This window comes from Mustela erminea, chromosome 11 (assembly GCF_009829155.1).
Source record: "Mustela erminea isolate mMusErm1 chromosome 11, mMusErm1.Pri, whole genome shotgun sequence".
NCBI lineage: Eukaryota > Metazoa > Chordata > Mammalia > Carnivora > Mustelidae > Mustela > Mustela erminea.
Window position 1 is genome coordinate 68493767 of NC_045624.1, and position 19432 is coordinate 68513198.

General features: G+C 45.2%; 1 protein-coding gene across 1 annotated transcript in view; it reads left to right on the forward strand.

Moving 5' to 3' along the window:
- The window catches only part of PON1 (paraoxonase 1), a 31931-nt gene extending 13077 nt beyond the window's left edge, over positions 1 to 18854 (forward strand). The window contains exons 5-9 of the mRNA XM_032304633.1: positions 2141 to 2267; positions 5478 to 5678; positions 6935 to 7016; positions 15842 to 15970; positions 18430 to 18854. Of these exons, the coding sequence (XP_032160524.1) occupies positions 2141 to 2267; positions 5478 to 5678; positions 6935 to 7016; positions 15842 to 15970; positions 18430 to 18588 (698 nt within the window). The 3' untranslated portion in view covers positions 18589 to 18854. The remainder of the gene's footprint in view (positions 1 to 2140; positions 2268 to 5477; positions 5679 to 6934; positions 7017 to 15841; positions 15971 to 18429) is intronic.
- Positions 18855 to 19432: the final 578 nt, after the last annotated feature.

The window sequence follows — 19432 nt, forward strand, 5'->3', positions numbered from 1 at the left end:
GCCTTGAAAGTTGTCAGCAACGTCCTCACTGACAAGCCTTCTCTCTCCCAGGTCGCCTATCTTCCCTGCCTCCCTTTCCTCCTTCCTCCGCCTCATTTATGCTGTTGACCACTTTCTCCTTCAAGTGCTTCTCCCCAATACCCCAATATACTTATCGAGCTTAGTTCCGATCCTACCGCGGTACCCACCCACCCCCGCCCCCATTCATTGTGTTGTCACGCATTTCAAATTTTCTGAACATTCCCCAAAACACTGATCTTGTATCTCCTCTTCATTTGCTCTAGTTCAGACAGTTCAACCAAGTCACACCTGCTAACTGTTCCTGCTTTCGGGGAGAATTCCATTAATCGGGTACTCCATTCCCTCAAACTTACTAGATTATTCTATTTGAGTTCCTCTCCTATAGCTGCTTTAAACTCAACAGGTTGAAAGCTGATTTTCCATCCTTCTATCTTTCCTTCTTTACCTTCCTACCCCATATGATGTCTCTTCTCTGTATACATATAGAGTCCCCTTTCAGTGATCTCTCCACCCACATAGCAACATTGTATTTTATTTTGCAAACATTACGTGCAAAGAAATATACTGCTGGGTACCCGTATGCTTTTAAAAATAAAAGGGAGTCGTATTACCCAAACCCTTCTATAAAGTGCTTCCACATTTGATATTGCATTATGGACTCCTGTCTATGACGTGCATTTAGAGCTCCCCTGCAATGGATTCCTCCCCTGTTCAGGATTCAGATGCCTGGGAGTGCAGCAATATAGCTCTTCTGTAGATGCATAGTCAGCCTGTTTCTGCCTTTATGTTCATTGTGAACAGTGCCAAAATAACCATTCCTGTGTATATATCTTCTGTTGAGCATTTCCTTAGGATAAATGCCTAGAGGTAAAATCTGCCACACAGAATATGAAGCTGGGTTTCAGTGCTCACTTCAGTGTTTGATTTCTGACTTCCCCATTCCTCAGCCATCATTAGGGACTTTTGATACTTCCTGTCACTTCTTGTCAACGCCATCCTTCTGGCCCTGTCTCTTCTCCCCCTACACCTGGATTACTGCTGTTAGTGTAAGGTCATGTTACCCCTTGGCTCCAAGGCCTCAGTAAGCCAGCCCTGGGTCCTTACCCTAAGCCCTAACAAGACTGGCCTTGGCTACCTACCTTTATGGCTGCAGCCTTCTCACTTTTTTCTTTCACTCCATCTACTCCATCCACAACCTCACTATTAAGAGATAAGGTCCTGCCTCAGGCCCTTTGCACATTCTCTTCCCTCACCTGGGAATGCTCTTTTTCCAGATACTTACGTGATTTGGTCTCCTATATCATTTAGGTTTCTGCTTTAACATCACTTCAGAACTTCCCTGATGGCCATTCTTTTATCTAGTCTTATTTTCCCTTTGTAGCACTTAATACCAATTAAAATAAACACTTGTTTGTCCAATGGCCTAACTACCAGGAGCCTCCTGGTTGGCTTCTCTGTTTAAATCTCTTCCACTCAACCTACTAAACTTTGCACTGTTTTTCTTTCAATACCAATTTGGTCACATCAAAGGTTTCCAAAGACTTGCTGCTTCTTAAGGCAAAGACTGTAATAATCTAACTTCACTTGCCAACTCTAATCACACCATCTTGACCACTTAGATTGATCTCTTTTATGTCTTAAAGCGGGACTGATTCATGGAAGCTGCCTCCTCTTTGATAGCATCTCTCAGGTGTTCTTTTTATGGAATTTATCATTTTACATTGTGTGAGTTATATCTCAGCACACCTTCTCCCGTCGGTGTTCTCCACACCAGCTATCTCTTTTATCTCAACTGTGCATCTTGCTGAGACCATTTGCAATAGAAAGCTTAACAAGCTCTTTGGAGTTTTAGCATCAAGCGTTGCTCATTCTTAAGTTGAGAATCTTTCTCCCCCCTGTGGCGTTTGGAGGTGTTTAGAGACTGTCACTAGTCCTTCCTTTAGCCATTTTTTTCTTTGAAGCGATCACAAGTGCTTCTCTCTACAAGGACATGAAAATATTCCGTCTGCCTGACACCCTAAGTACTAGTTGGAGGTGGGTTGAAATTGCTCTTCGGAGACAGGGCTGACAGCTGAGAGCTCAGTTAATGTTTCGATTTTTGTTTTTAATCTCTTCTCAGATAATACCGTGTACCTGCTGGTGGTGAACCATCCAGATTTTAAGTCCGCAGTTGAGTTGTTCAAATTTCAAGAAGAAGAAAAATCACTTTTGCATCTGAAAACCATCAAACACAAACTTCTGCCTAAGTATTGAGATATACCATATTTCTATTTCCGTTTAACACCAGTGGGTGGTTAATTCACCGCTGGTTTTTCCTTCCAGCCAGAATGGGAGGGGCAGATAATGGCTGGTTGACTCTCCTTTCTAATCATCACAAACACTTCCAAATGTTCTTCTGCAGATACTTTAGAGGATTCAGACCTCTGAGAGAAGACCCTTTCTCTTCCTCTTTCACTTCCCAGGCTGGCTGGGTGCTGAATTATGGCTCCCAGGCTCAGAATGGCCTTTCGAGCTGTTATTAAGACGTAACTCTGTTCTTCTCCAAAGCCAGTCTTTGTATTTCAAACCCACACCAATTTCACAGACAATTCCTACATCATGAGCTTTCTTCTTTATTCATTTATTTCTTCTTGTATTAAAAAATTAAATCTTTGATATTTCTATGAATTAGAAACATATACCCAAGGGAGACTGCAATCTGGTATCTCTAAGATCTCCCTGTCCTACCCCTCCTGCTCTTCGGGCACATGATATATGGAGTAACAGATCTGTGGTTCACACTCAGCTCCAATCTTAGATTTCTTGACAATGTAACATAAGGAAAAAGAAAAAACCCAGGGTATCCCTGATCCCAGTCAACCCAAGCCCAAATCAACCTCCTCACTTGCCTTAAGATTTGGTTTGTGAGGCTTATGATGGATTTGGAACAAAAGTCTGACACAGTCTTTCCAAACTCTCTTTATCCTCGAATCTTGAGATTGTCTAGAATCCCAACCTTTATTTGAATGATTAGCAGATAGTACTCGACTACCTCAGTATCCATAAATCTAGATTTTTCTTAAAAGGTGTGTTATTTACATGTGGGGACCTAGCAGAGGGCCTGGCACGCAGTGTTTCCAGGATCCCCCTCCTCTCTTTCCTTACCTGGTGGTTCTGAAGACAAGGAAACTGCAACTGGAGAAAAATTGAGTTACTGGATGAAGGTCAATCAGATAATTAGTAGCTGTGTAGGAACCACATGGCCCAAGTCTTTTTCTGTGTCCCTAAGATGAGTGCAAATTCAGAGAACAGCTTTTGGTGCAACAGTTTATTTATACATTCTTTCAAAAAATGTATTTTGGAAAGAGAATAAGGATACTGAATGTCTGGTGAATGTGCCACATACCCAGATCTAAATTAGGGAAAAGTATATAAAATAGAGAAGCTGGGCTAATAATAATTGCAATAATTGTGATAGTAACAATGAGTTTTAACTATAAGTTAGGGCTATAATAACCAATTTAAACCGATTACTTTATTATCTTTCTACAAATACCATCTTAATTAGGTGTTATTATTGTTATGGCATTTTGGAGTATTTAACTTGCCCCAGAGAATACCATCAGCAAAACAGCAGAGCTGGAATTCAAACCCTGCTGACTTGAGGCTGAAGCTGCTGCTCTGAGCTAGTCTGAAATAGTGAAAGCTTACTTTGTTTATTTCATAGTTAGTCTTGGAAGTCTCAGATTTGTCTTTGGCAACATAGAACCAAATGAAAAAACCGGGGTGCCACAGTTAACTAAAATTCTGGTCTCCCAACTAACTGAAGGACTAGGCCACGTGTATTTTCTGCTTTGTATTTAATGACTGTTTATGCTTTGCTTATAGCATTAATATTCCTGTTACTAATCTATCACAATTGAAGTATGTCATTAATGATAACACAAAGGTCATAACTGATCATCTTCTATAGGCCAGACACAGTGCCAAGGTCTTGATATTCCTTCTTTCACTTCGTCTACCCTAACCTCACAAGGTTCAGAGAGGAAACTGCGGTGTAGGTTTCAGTGACAAGCTGTGGCCCCATAGACAATAACAAGCAATGTCCGCATTCAAATGGGGTCTATCAGATCTCAAAGCAATTACTCTGCAATATTCTTCTCTGTTCTTTTTTACAAAAAACGGGCCCATGATTTGTAAAGTATGCTCACTTTGGAAATTTACTTTTAAAAAAGAGAGGGGGAAAAACAGAGAGAGGGAAGAGAGAGAGAGGGAGAGATTTATGCCTGGATCCTATACACACTAATCCTAAATTCCTAGACCTTTCTTCTCATGTCGTGGTAGTTAGTGGTCATCATTGACGGAGGGGTTCAGCGAGTGGCAGGCATTCTACAAAGCCCACAACAGACATTGCCGTATTGCGATTTCCAGTGAGACTCCACAGATTAAGATTCTGACCCTTAGTCTTATATTAATGAGCTGCATGACTTTGGGAAAATTGTTTAACCTCTCTTTACAGATGAGAAAACTGAGACTCTGGGTGCTTATCTAACTGGCCCAGGAGCCCAGAGCTGCGTCAGAGCCGCTGTGCTAGCCATTACGCCCTCTGCAATGGAGCCGAGATAATTCTCTCCCAGATAATAGCCCTGGGGAACTTCTGTCACCTCAATCAGCAGAGAATGACTCACTTATGTGTTCACTGTTGTACCTATTAAAGCAGAAAAATAGACTCATATATCTTAGATTTTCAGTAACGGAGAGAGAATCAAAATCAGAAAGAAAATATGCCATAGCATCCCGTTTCTGAGCATTCTTGCTCGCAGACATTTTCCTCAGTTCAGCATGGTGAAACTTTAAGGCCAGAAGTGACCTTTTAAGATGGAGAGATAGAGCTGTCCAGCTCATCATCCTTTTACAGATAAGGAAACTGAGGCCCTGACATGCAAAATGATTAATTTTACCTAAATTGCACAACTAATCGTGGTAGAGCTTTTACTAAAATGCAAATCTCAAGATTGTCAGTGGTTTTCCCTCCCTCCGCATGATGATAGCCTAGGCTATTCTATATGAGAGTGACTTCTGTATGAACATAAATGCATTTTGCCCTGATAATGATTCCTGGCCTAATTTAATGTCTGCTGATTTTAGTATATCTACACACACACACACACACACACACACACACACATTCATAACCCATCACACTATTTTTCAGATATAGTTAATAGGATTTTTATGTTACATTGCTATAGTAACCTTTTAGGGTTTTTTTTTTTTTTTAGAGTAATTATTGTCTTTGAAGATCATACAGGTGGGATTGATGTCATATTAATTCTGTGACATAAAGACTGGAGTGAAAACTTCATCCTGCGTCTTGATTTTGGGAACAGCCATTACTGAATGCTAACCAATGCCTACTCCTGTAATGTACAATACCTTCACCTGGATATACCCTGCATGTGTGTTTCAATTTGCAGTTTGAATGATATTGTTGCTGTGGGACCCGAGCACTTTTATGCCACAAATGACCACTACTTTGTTGACCCCTACTTGAGATCCTGGGAGCTCTACTTGGGTTTAGCGTGGTCTTACGTTGTTTACTATAGCCCAAATGAAGTTCGAGTGATGGCAGATGGATTTGATTTTGCTAATGGAATCAACATTTCACCTGACGGCAAGTATGTGAACTGTTTATCACGCGTTTCCCCAGATTCTCGTTAGCTCTCTTTAGAACGGACTCATTTTCTAAACTACATGATATGCTCTAACGTGTCATCCTGGTAAAAGTAAATTAGGAAGAATGTTAAAATATCTTAATTTTTCAGGGGATAAAATGTATCAAGTCCAAATTTTCTATTTTGTGTAGGCGTATTCTTCTAAGTTTGCGGGGAGGGATGTATGTATTAAGAAGGGAAACTGGGATAAACATTCAGCATTTCTAAACAACTTTGCTTTGAGGGAAGCGTTTTGAGGGCGTAATAAGATGAACTGCATGTAGTTATATATCTTAGCTGTGCTGTTTGTGACAAGATAAAGAGCCTGCACCAAAGTGTAAATCAAGACACTTCTTTCTCCATCAAGAAGGTGTTACTGAAGGCGAAGAGTCCATTTATCGAGGGAGTGTTCCTCATGGTGTAGTTGATTTACATTATTATTTGATGATGACCCTGAAACAAATGATTCACAGAGAAACCCTGGTCTGGGGACCACACTTTGGGTAACATTAGTCTGTCTACAAAAGCCATGTATGCAGTCCTACATACCCTTCGTCATCTTCTGTCATCAGGGATTTCAGGAGTTGGTAACATGATTAGAGGAAACAATGTGGACAGCTTTCAGTTATTTATAGCACTGCCTGGTTTTACAAAGTAGCAGATAATACATAGTCATTTCTCTCTTTGTTCTGGGATGCCCTGCCTTCAAAATACTAAATGCGCAGGGTCAGAACCCGGCTCAGGGTAGGAGTGGGGGAAGGTTTCTCTCGGCCAAGCATCTTGTCTCCTCTCATACTTTCTCTGGCCTAAAACAAGAGCCTGGTTGTCAAAGGGCTTTCCTGCAGCCTGCCTGAGAGAACTCGCTGTCCTCTGAGAGGCAGAACCTGGGGATTGTCGCCATGTTGACCAGCAAAGAGAAGTGGTGTAATAACAGATATTTGGAGCTGGTACTAGGGCTGCGTTTCTTCCCTCCTGATCAGGGACAACTAGGTTCCTACCTTAGGAAGTAACTTTTCAGAAATGAAAACTCCATTGCACATTGTAAACTCATTGAGTTGGGTTTCTGTTTTATTTTTTTATAATTCGGTGTGCTTTGAGAGGGATTGCATTTTCCTGTCTCTAAGCAGAGTTCTCTCCTAGGAAGAGTTCTCCCAGCTTCACCATAATTTTCTGAGCCGTATTACTTCAAGTGCTTTGATGTAGTTCTTTCTTCTTTGAAGGTATGTCTATATATCTGAATTGCTGGCTCATAAGATTCATGTGTATGAAAAACACGCTAATTGGACTTTAACTCCATTGAAGGTAAGATGTATTAACACTATAAGTTTGCAGAGTGATAATTAGATTCTAATTGATTTGTGAAATTAAAAGTGAGCAAAAAAGGATTGTCTAATTGGAGCGGGTGAGAACCAATTTTTCACTTCTTTATTAAGAGTCAACAGCATCGTGTGTGTTTGTTGTTCACTTTGGTTCAGCGGCAGAGTGGGGAGGAGCAAGCCCAGTATCTCACCTATGAAACTTGGATTCTTTCGGCCCTAACGAATTCTCACGGCTTAGTTTCCCGTCCTTTCCTCTTTTGCTCCCTTCCTCCCGCTTTTCCCTCCCCCGCTCCTTCCCCTCTCTCTCACCCTTTCATGTTTTCCTCCATGTTGATGAAACAGCCAAGAAATCACCTCAACTGGTAGTTCCGATGACAGCGCTCTCCACGATAGTTAAACATCGTGACAACATAATAAAAAACCCAATAAAGTATCAAGGACTCCCAGCGGCCACTACGCACCCCTGCCGCCCATCACTTCACCCCCTTTGTCTCTGGCGCTTCCCCCTGCTTGGTGTCCCTGAGCTCACCAGGTGGGGACCCACCTCGGGTGGGGCACTCAAGTTCCCTCTGCTCTGATCATCTTCCTCCAGTTCTCTGTGGCTCTCTTCTTCATACCTTTCCAGTTTCCTCTAGAATGTCACCTCAGTGAGGCCTTTCCTGGCTACCTCATCTCGGCTTGCGACTCTGCCCGCCTAGCTACACACACACTGCTGCGAGTCTGCAACCTCAGGGGCTTCCTGGTCCAGTCCGAGCCGCCCTCTTCCCCTGCCTCCACACACGGAGGGCGAGGAGAGGCCGAGAAGGAGGGAGGCCACTCTGCATTGCTCGGTGGCGGGTTTAATAAACAAGGGCCCTCAGCTACTTGACTTGTCTTGGGCGCTGCAAGAAGACTAGCTCTCTGCACCTGCCCACTGGAATCTTAAACATTTATATAGAGCACTTAATGGGGGTTCGGTCACATATACTGTCCAGAGGGGCTCAGCAGCACCTTACTCCATCAAGGCTGTGTTCCTGGAATGGCTCCCACTGTGTGCACAGTGGGCAGAATGCACATTCCAAGGACAGGGAAGGGGACGGGACACCTTCAGTTGTCCAAGTTCAGCTGGAGGTTCAGCCAGAGGTCATGTCCTCCCAAGGACCTCCTCCAACATGCCATCCCTCGTGACAGCTCTTACGATCTCATACACCCAGCTCTTGTGCAACATGTCCTGAGCAGTCAGTGATGGTCGGGGGTGGGGGTGTCCACTGGCACGGAGGCAGCGAAGTTAGTGCGTTTGTGCTAGGGAAAACACAAATTACTGCAGTGATTCCCCAAATCAATGACAATTTTTTTTTTCATCCAAGAGCCCCATGATCCGAACCACTGATTTATTAAGTCCCCCAAGCTGAGGTCAGATCACTCTAGGCGTTCACTTGTGTCCTCATGTGATTTGATAGAGACGACACTCTGGCACACTCACCAGGTGTGAACCCACAGAATTCTGTTCAGATAATGGCAAAGAGGTGGTAAGTAGTGTTCGAGGCCATCCGGTTTTGGAGGACAGCTTTGGTTATTAGAGACATTTCAGTGTTCGGTAAGGACAGGCTCCTCATTTACAGCTTACTGGATGAGTTTGGCCAGGGCTTTGCCAGTCTCAGGGGATGGCCTTGGACTTCTTTGGTAGTTGTCTTGGCTGTTGCCTTGGTCATTGTTTAAAACACGTTGGGCATGCTACTGCTGTGTAGACCAAGTCACTCTATTTTGAGGACACTAGAGCCTCCTTGGAAATATGCCCTCCCACTAGGGCTCTGGGGTGGCTACTAGGGTAGGTTGCCAGAGCTTGTATCCAAGCGAGGACATGGCTTCCTGATTGCCAGGGGGTGTCACCCCTGCCTGAGCTGGGATGTGGACAATGGGGACAGCCTCAAATCCCTGCAGGCCAACACAAATGTTTTGCCGCACATCCTGACTGCGCCAGAACTTATTCCCATCATCCACCCCTTGGCTTGCCACCCTTCCAGCTGTAGGATTAATCCCTTTACAACAGTCCAAAGGTCAATGCAAAGGGTTAAGGGTCAGGGCTCAGGAGTGACCACTAGTCAAACCACCGAGTTCAGGCCAGGGGCCGCTGCGGATTCTTCCTGCTTCCATCCAGATGGTGTCAGTGTTGGGCTGAAGAGCAACTCCGCTTTGGGGGAGGAGGGATGGATTCCCTGGACTAGATCCAACCCCCACCCCCTCTCTACAAGCTGCAAGGACTGCCACGGAAAGAGGGGGAGAGGGCAATGCGTCTCCTTCTCTTCCAAGCCTAGTAGTGCCTGTGTTTCTGGAGACAGTGGGCAGGTGGGCAGGGTGCTCCTACGCTGTGGATCGGAAGGTAGTCAATGTTGGGGTTTGAACCATGGCAGAGATGCGTGGATGGAACATAGTCCCAACCTACCCCTTGATAGGAAAGGAAGTTCTTACTTTGATGCCCTCTTCCTTCCTGAAAGCACCCTCACCCCCCACTCCAGAGCAGTGCTGCATATATGGCTAAGAGCTCTTGCTCTAGGGGGTGTATGGAGTTTCTGTCCCCTCTGGGACCAAAAGCTAGGGGTACTCTGTCCTCCTGTTATCCCCACACAGTGCCCACAGACACATCTAACTCTAACTCAAATAGCATCTAACATCTAACTCAAATAGTAGCCCTGCCTGCGAGATGCCCGGGGCTGTAATCTCCTTCACTAGTATGTTTGCTTTCTCCAAGGGAACCTGCGGCCCTGGTTCCCAGTTCCACACATGTCCTTTCTTTATCAGTCTGTATCAGAGACAGAGACACCATGCCAGATGGGGAATGAAAGTCCTCCAAAACCCCCAAATCCCTACAAAGGTTTGCACCGCTTTCAAGTCCTTAGGGCTTGTTAAGCTTACGCCTTATCAATCACAGATTCTGGAACGCATGTCTTGCCCAACCACATGACTCGCAAACGCCTGTGGCTGTTCCTGGGCCTTGAGTTTTCTGTGGGCTCATGACCGATCTTCTCCCTTGCAACTGTTCCAGGAAAGCCTGCAGAATGTCCTGCGGCATGTTCTTGGATACTGTCTCCTATCTCTTTATGCGCGCAAGCAATTTATGTTGTTTAACAGTTACCATTTTCTGAAGGGGTTGCAGGCGTACTGGTTCGTGGTGCGTGTTTCCCCTCAGCGCTGGTCTGATTACCAGAATCCAGGGTCAGATCCCTGAGAGAGGTTTGCAGTTCCATCTCGTAGGACGTCAACACCCTGTAGATTCTCTGGTATTGCGCTGAGAAGAACCTCATATTCCTGGGAGGAACACTAAATCCGTCAAAGAACCTTCTTAACCGTAACCATTTGCTCTCTGTAATCACTGATGGTGCTGAAAACTGAGGGTCACCATGGGTCAGAGTGCATTTGGATCCAGCATCCACCAGAGCTCCTGGAGGACCAGCAAAGAGCAAGTTCAACTTGACGCCTCTGATCATCTCCATCTGCCTGCACCTGGAGACAGTCCTGGCCTGTCTCTATACCTGGGTTAGGGAGGCACCCACCCCAAATAGCACTGTTTTCCTGAGGCTCCTGCTGGAGCCGGCAGGGCATCAGGGACAGTAAGGGGCAGAAGGAACAGGTCTGAATTGTTGTTCAAGTTTTGTGGCTTTCCGCCGGCCAGTGAACACAGTTTCTCTGTTCTGGGGAGGTCCCTGCAGCAAGGAGATTAAACCCCATTTGTTTCGGGGTTGTTTTTACTGGACCTTGACAGCTGATTGGGAAAGCCTTTAGGTTTTATGGGGGAGCTCTCTGTCTCAGGCCTTTCCTACATCCTGTACCAGTCCCAGGATTTGTCAGTTTTCCCTAAATTGACAACAGATTGCCCAGCACTATAGATATCTTGTCCCGCCACTGGCCGCAGCATGGACATGAGGGTCCCATAACAGGTGTTGGTGGTGAATTGGGGTACAGGATGTTTCATTCTTGCTGTGAACGTGGCCTGATGAGACCTTCAAAGCCAGGGGCAGAGATTGCCTATCTCATTCCCAACTCCGAAAGGGTTGTCAGACCTCCTCTCTAGATTTTCAGGGTTCCACATGCCCAGGGAAGGGCCCTCATTGGGCCAAATCTCCCTGCAGGCTAGGATTATCCAGTCTAGAAGGGAGTGGTACTTTGAACCTCTGAGTGCTATGCAGGTGCGGCGGGGGGCCGAGTGTGTGGTGATGTCACTCATTTTCTCTGCTTCCTGCCCAGAGAAATGCCATGTCCCCCACATCCCATAAGTGTACTAACCACACTGAAATACTTGCTCTGGTCTTTTGCTGCAACGTGGCAGCTGTATCAATAAACTCAGCGGAAGTACCTTCTCTCTTCATGAACGTTTCCTCCGTTGGAGGCTGCCCTGCTGGCTGGGGTCATCGTGGTGCTTTTGCTTTCCTTTGTCCCTGGGGTTGGACAGCGTGGGGCGTTTTGTTCCCTTCACAGCAACTTCTTCGCCCTCCCCATTTTCCCAGGAGTTCCACCTCTTAGCTTCCCAGTCAGACCTTGTCACAGCACTCGGACCTTAATCCTCAGCAGCTGGGACTTTGCAACATGGCGTGCATAGTCTTCAGCTGATGATTTGTTCTCTCCCTTTGTCGGCCAGCCCCAAAACTACAGAGTAGCGAGCACCCACATGTCCTTCTCTAACCTCTTCTCACTTTTTCTTTTTTTTTTTTTTAATTTAATGTGTTTGTTAAATAGTAGACACATTACCTTCAGGTGTACAATATAATGATTGGAGAACTCTGTACACAACTCCATACTCATCACAAATGTCATCACCGTCTGTCACCACTGTCACCATACAATGGTATTACAGTATTATTGACTATATTTTCGTCTGTCACTTACTTATTTTAACCTGCAGTTTATACCTCTTCATCTCCTTCAGCTATTTTGCTATCCCCCACAGCCTTCGCCTCTGGCAACCCCCCAGTTTATTCTCTGTACTGTTTCCTTTGTTTCTTTGTTCATCTGTTCAGTTTTTTTAGATTCCACAGATCAGTGAAATCATATGGTATTTGACTTTCTCTGTCTGACTTATTTCACTTAGCATGATATCCTCTAAGTCAAGCCATGTTTTTACAAATGGTGAGATCTCATTCCTTGTTCTGGCTGAGTAGTGCATGCGATCAGTGGGCACTGGCAGGGATTGGTGAGCTCATGGTAGTCCTTAGGGATTGGCCATGGGGTCACCCTTCCCCACACAGAGGTCAATGGCCAACTCGGGGTTTCCTCCAAGGACATCTCCTTTCTAGAGCCCCTTTCTATGGTCTCCTCCTGGCTGACTCACCAATTATTAGCTTGCAGTCTGGGGAGCTTCCTGGGTGCAATCTGAAAATGGTCTCTTGTCCCCATACACGGAGAAGGCAAGGAGAGATCAAAAAAGAAGGCAGACCATTCCGATTGCTGGGTGGCAGGTTTAATAAGAGAAATGACATATGAGGCTTGTCTTGAGCAGCCGTGGTACAAGTCAATCTACACACCCTCCGACCAGAATCTTAAAAGTTTACGTAGAGGTCTTAACTGGATTCAGCCACACACACTGTCCAGATGGTCTCAATAACATGTTACTCTCTCAATGAGAGCTATGTCCTTGGAACAGCTCCCACTGTGGAAACGGTGGGCAGAATGTATATCCCAAAGATAGGGGAAGGAGTCAAGGAGCCTCCAAATGCTTGGGTCCAGCTTGAGGATCAACTGGGGGTCACTTCCTCTTGATGACCTCCTCCAAAACACACACACACACACACACACACACTTCTTTTCTCCTGATGGCTTTAAATTCCCTTCAACATTCATTGCTAATATTACATATTTTACTTACATTTTGTAAGTGAAATGCTATATATTTTATCTGTCCTATCGTCCGTCCCTTCCACTAGGGTTTAAGTGCCAGAAGGACAGGGTGTTTTCTCTTTGTTCCCGAAAGAGTTCCCAACAGGTAGTAGGCACTCAACAAAGACCTGTTCAGTTAATACGATGGGGCTGGGTATGATTCAGGGGTTTAACTTCCACCTCCATCGATTATGATCTGAAGGTTTGGGTCAGAAGAAGTAAAAACACAAAGGAGAGGAAAGAGGAAGAAGCAGGAAAGTGGAGCTGGGTGAAGGTAGTCCTCTGTCCCTTACAAACAGGACCTGGCTGTCTTGCCGCAGCCGTCCCCAGCCCGAGGCGCCGTCACCAGGCCCTGCGGGGCGGTTCCCATCAGGACATGCAATGTGCTGTCGTGAGGGGCTTCACTGCGGGAAAATGAGCTCAAAGCAGCATCCAGCGTGGCATCACATTTGACATTAAAAATCATCGGTGTGGCCAATTTGGTATTAGCGGAAGTAAAATGGAATTTCACACACTCCTACTGGCTGATGGAATGAAAAGGAATGGTGGTTGTAACAATAGTTACTTTTGCAAATTGAATGTTAATTTTATAAGACTGGAGCCCCATCCAATAGATATTCAACACAGAAGGGTAAAGACGCTGGTCCTGCCAAGGACCTATTTGACATTTGGCTTCCACTTTTGGCAACAGGCAAGGCCCCATCTGCTGACGTAACAATTCACTTGAGTCTACTTCTGTGACTCTATTATTTTTTTTCTTTTGAAGGAGTGGGTAATCAAGACGAGTTAATTCATTAATACTTGGAGCATCAGGAAATTTGATAAATGAGCTGCAACTGATCTTAGAATTTGCGATGAGATGTGGGTGGGTTTATGTCCTGTCAAAATGTGGTATGACAGACAATGGAATATTATTCAGCCTTAAAAAGGAATGCAGTCCTAATACATGCCCCCACATGGATGGAACCTTGAGGATCTCATGCTAAGTGAAGTAAGCCAAACACGAAAGGACAAATATTGTGTGATTCCACTTATATGAGGTCCTAGAATAAGCAAATTCATAGACAAAAATTGGAATAGGGGTCACCGGGGGCTCATGGAGGTAGGAATGGGGAGATATGGGGTACAGAGTTTCTGTTTGGGATGATGAAAGTTTCTGGAAATGGTTGGAGGTAATGCTTGCAAAACCCTGTGAGTGTACAAATGCCACTGAATCTTACCTTTAAAGTGGTTAAAATGACACATTTCATGTTATGTGTATTTCACCACAATAAAATAATCCCCTCCTCCATAAAAAGAAAAAAAAAATTCCAGGACACAGCCAATGAATTAGTCCTACTTCAGTGCTTTCCCGTTCTCTAAAAATTGGGATACTTGTTAACAGAGGACACAGTTTTTTGCAATGAGAATCATTTATTCAGTTTCCTTTATCAAGAAATGTACCATCTTCCACTTGGCTTTGTGGAAGCTTGAAATGTGTCGTTGCGTGCATTGTAGTGAGTGAGTTTTGCTAGGAATTAGAGATCTACAAGACAGGAGTTAGTTGCTGGGCCCAAAAGGGGTTCCCTGCGGAACCGTCAGCTCCACCTGGGCAGGAGACAGGTCTGCCACTTACCAGTACCTGCTCTCCGGGAGCTGAGCTGCTTCCGGAGCACACGGTGGGAACTCAGTAATCGTGTGTCAAATGAACAGGGACCCCGGGCTTGGGTGTCCTCCTCTTCTCTCACCCCAGCTCACATCTCTGGAGGGTTTCAGCCGCCATGCAGTTCAGAAATCGACCGCTACCCCTCCCAAAGCCAGCAAATAGCACAGAGCCCCCAGACACACATTTTCCTTGTCTAAAGAAAATGGCGGATCTGCGTAGATTGTCTGACACTGTGATGGATGGGTGTTTGCGGGGACAGAGAAGGCCTGGGGCTGATTCTGGCCAGAGGATGTCTGCTTGGCTGCCTCCTTTGGCCGACCTGGCCTGTCTCCAGGGCAAGAATGGATGATGGCTCTGGGAGGAGGCTCTGCTGGGAGGCTTGGCCCCTGCAGCCCCATCATGGACTTGCGGGGAGAGGTCTCATTTAGAGCAGGGAGCCCAGGGCAGGGCGGCGCGGTTTGCCGCAGCTCCCCGCCCACACTACGGCCTCTGCAGTGAGTTGCCAGCAGCTATTACATGGTCTCTAGGCGCTGAGGTGTCCTGGCCTCTGTTTGAGGTACACGGTAGATGTTACTTCTCCAATGGAGAGCTGGAGGTAAACAAATAGATGTGATTTCTCCCCAGTAGAAGGCAGCCAAGATGATGAATGGTGGAATTAAGAATCATTGGTATTATTTATGATCCTGGTACAAAGCCTCGACAGCAATCTGTGCAGTCATCACATGCTTGCGACTTATATTTAGAAAATAAACAGCAGAAGAACAGGGAGTTAAATAACATCAGAAAACCAAAGAAGAAACTTTTCCCCTACTCCATGGCAAAAATTAGACCCTGGGTGATCATTTCTTCTCTGGCTGCACAGCCTATATTTTAGCCATTAAAGAGGAGCCTACATTTCATCAATGTGCTCATTCAAAATGAATCCACATTTCCTAGTTGTTTTCTGAATGCTTATAAAAATATCATTTGCACATGTTTTTGTAGAAGGAGCTCTTTTATGCAGCACTTAAAACTTTTTCTTAGGTTTATGCACAGATGTTAGTCCAGATGACTTCCTCTGACTTCTAACAGTCTTGCTTGCCATTCTGCATTTTCCCCTTCCCTCCTCTGTCCTGGAAACTGACGAAATGCTAATATAGGTGGAAAGTCAGAGGAACTCTCTGAGCGATATTGAAATGCGGCAGAACTGTGCTCTGGAACCAGCAGTGTGGAGACCGAGGAGAACAAGATGATAGCTTCCCCTGAGAGATTGTTCCGTCACCTCTCAATTGTTTTCACTTTCTGTCCTTCCTTCTCTCCCTGTTTTAACCTGGAAGTCCCTGGACTTTAACACACTCGTGGATAACATATCTGTGGATCCTGTGACAGGGGACCTTTGGGTTGGATGCCATCCCAGTGGCATGAAGATCTTCTTCTATGATCTGGAGAATCCTCCCGCATCAGAGGTTAGTTTGAAAAATGAATCAGATTGGCGACCTTATTCCCCGCTGTTTCTCGGTTGGAAACATAAATCTCAATTACATGTGCAAATATGAGGAGAGACGTGGATAGATGATCCACATGATGAGAGATAAAAAGGAGTTTGATTTTGGGAGGAATTTTAGTCATAATCTAGGCAGGAGACAGATGGTACATTTAAATTGGGTAATTTGAGGAGATTTAATAAGGGTCCTGTATACAAAGGTGTGGGCATACGTAGGGAAATGAAAGGAGATAATGCATTACCCCAGAGCTAGTGCGGGAGGCAGGAAATGGTTACCAGAAAGTCGAATGAGAGCAGAGCTGAGTGTGGACAGGGTCCCCTGAGGGGAACCTGGCCTCTGGTTGGGGGACATAGACAACCAGTGGGGACCCTGCAGGGAGGAAGCCTGGAACAAACACTCTACCTCCCTCTCAGTCCTCCCACTCCCCTGCTGCTGCTGCTCCTGGGCTGACCCTGAGCCAGAGCTGGGGGCAAAGGAAACTTCATCGTAGGCTTTCGTGAGAGTCTCGGCAGAGTGAAGGGCTGGGTGAGGGGAGCCAGCGCAGGGCTGGAGTCCCTATCTTTACTTCAGTGATGAGTTTCTTCAACTTGGGAATTCACAATCGTTTAAAAAAAAAAAAAGAAACAGAATGGACCGCAGGTCTAATCATTTGTTTGTAGCTTGCCTTTCCTTTTAATCCCCTCTTCCCGCGCGTCCGTATATGCACAAGTTCACACAATGCGCCAGGCCTGATGTCCATATGGCGTCCTCTCCAAACCTTCCCTGCGGAATGGGAAGATCCATCACTTGCTGGAATTATTTTGGTTTAAAAGACCTTTCCTTCCATCTTAGTTATAGTACCCAAAGACCCCATTCATCTTCATGGTCTTAACTCGGCAGACTATTTTGGCTGTGCAAACAAGAGTTTTGAGACGCACTTTGCTATAGGCATTTGAACATTTCTGTGACTCATCTGGGGTTTTCTGTTTTGAGTTTTTCAGTACGTGTTATACATGTTATTTATGTTAAATAACCGATACCATTTTTGACATAGTTTATGGCTATGTATTCTTTTTAAAGTTTAGTTTTAAGAATCAGCCTCATTTCCACCCACCGAAAAAAAACTTTTTCTTTTTAAAGCCCATGTCTTGGGGCGCCTGGGTGGCTCAGTGGTTTAAGCCTCTGCCTTCGGCTCAGGTCATGATCTCAGGGTCCTGGGATCGAGCCCCGCATCGGCTTTCTGCTCAGCGGGGAGCCTGCTTCCCCCTCTCTCTCTGCCTGCCTCTGTGCCTACTTGTGATCTCTATCAAAAAAAAATAATGAAATCTTAAAAAAAATTAATAAAGCCCATGTCTCTTAGATTAAGTAACCCCCAAACCAAATGTGTATTTCCAATTACTTTATGGCCCTTCATACCCTTTCTCTCCAGGCTTACAGGACAATCGTGATTATATTTAATGGCAATCCTTTGTGCCTTTTCCTGGTTCTTAGCTATTAGGATGGCTGTGTGGTATGTTTAACAGAATTAGGGAAGTGTATGCTGTGGTGTGTTCACTGTGCAGAACAGAGCAGAATGTTAGATTCTAATTTGTTCTTGCTTGTTAGCTCATCTGGTGAACTTAGGTCATTTGCTATAGCATGGACTTGGTTTGCTGTTCTGGAAAAAGTGCTTCCTTTCTAATGATGGATCTGGTAAGGAATAGCAAAAAGTAGTAACAATCCATTACCTAATGCACTGCCCCACGGAAGAGTGACTGACTTTTATTAGAAAGAGGCTTACTTAAGTCAAGGTGCCCCATCACCTATTTCCCAGTTAAGTAACTACTATGTCTGTCTTTTGGGCTGGCTGTTTTAGTTTTTTATTTTTATTTTTGTTTAAAGATTTATTTATTTATTTTAGAGAGAGAAGGAGAATGCATGCACTAGTGGGGAGGGAGGGGCAGGGAGAGAGAATATTCCAGCAGACTCCGGACTGAGAACATCGCCCCCACAATGGGCTCCATGAGATCAGGACCTGAGCCAAAAACCAAGAGTCTGAAGCTTAAAGGACTGAGCTGCTCAGGTGCAACTGGGGCTGGCTGTTTTAAAAAGGTCCTTTTAAATGCTCCCATTAACCCTTTATATATAGGCACTGGCCCTCCCAGTTTGCATATTTGGTGTTTTTGTATGTAAGCATCCTTTCTTCCAGACACTGTATTTTATCCTAAAGGCTTAAAAATGTTAAGAAGTTAAGAGTTGAAAAGAAACTTAAGGGTTAAAGCCTCTCCCTTCAGCTCAGGTAATGATCTCAGGGTCCTGGGATCCAGCCTTGGGTCAGACTCCTGCTTTCCCCTCTCATTCTGCCTGCCTCTCTGCCTACTTATGATCTCTCTGTCAAATAAATAAATAAAAATCTTCAAAAAATGAAAAAAAATAGTAAGCTAATGTTCCTTCTTTGATAGGTGATCCGAATCCAGGACATTTTAACAGAAGAGCCCAAAGTTACACAGGTTTATGCAGAAAATGGTACAATGTTGCAAGGAAGTTCGGTGGCTTCTGTGTACAAAGGGAAGCTGCTGGTTGGCACCGTGTTCCACAGAGCTCTCTACTGCAAGCTCTAGCAGGTGGATCTGCCCCCGTGTCACGCACACCGTGAGCCCACCATTTCAACGGCTTGTTGCATCTCCAGGGCCACGGTGATCTGGTCTGAACCGTGAGCACTGACCCTCCATTTGCACATCAGGAAGGAAGACAGTGCTATTTACCTGGGAACAGAATCAGTGCATAAGGCTTTTTAAAGTACTGTAACAAATCAGTCTAGAAATACTCGAAAACTCCATTTACCAATAAAAATCCTGTCAATAAAATGGCTATAGTTGCCGCATCAGTTGTCCGGCCTTAAATCGTTTAACTGCGTGTGATCCAAACGTCCTTTCCCTAAAATGGGTGTGGCCTGGGGAGCCCATGATGCTTGCTGTTGCCTTGCTGAATCTTGTTCTGGAAACAGAGGAGCATAGTGATCTCACGAGTCGTCCCAGACCGCAGTCCTCAGGAGCTCTGGGTCACCTGCTGGGAAACTAGAGGTGACCTACGAAGTTTCCCTCGGCTCCAGGCACCCCCTCCTTAGCAAAGCCATGGGACATACTGGCACAATCTGAATCCCATTTCCCCTTCGGCGTAGGACTTTCTCAGTAAATGGAAACCTAAATGACCCCCATTTCTCCTTTTACTCTCACTCAGTTCTCTGGTAGCGATGACATGTAGGAAAATCTTAACATTCTTGGGAGTGTTGTGATCTCAGCATAAACTGTACATGTTAGTGGCTTTGCCCCATTGAAAAGAAGTTTGTTGGGGCGCCTGGGTGGCTCAGTGGGTTAAAGCCTCTGCCTTCGGCTCAGGTCATGGTTCCAGGGTCCTGGGATCAAGCCCCTCATCAGGCTCTCTGCTCAGCAGGGAGCCTGCTTC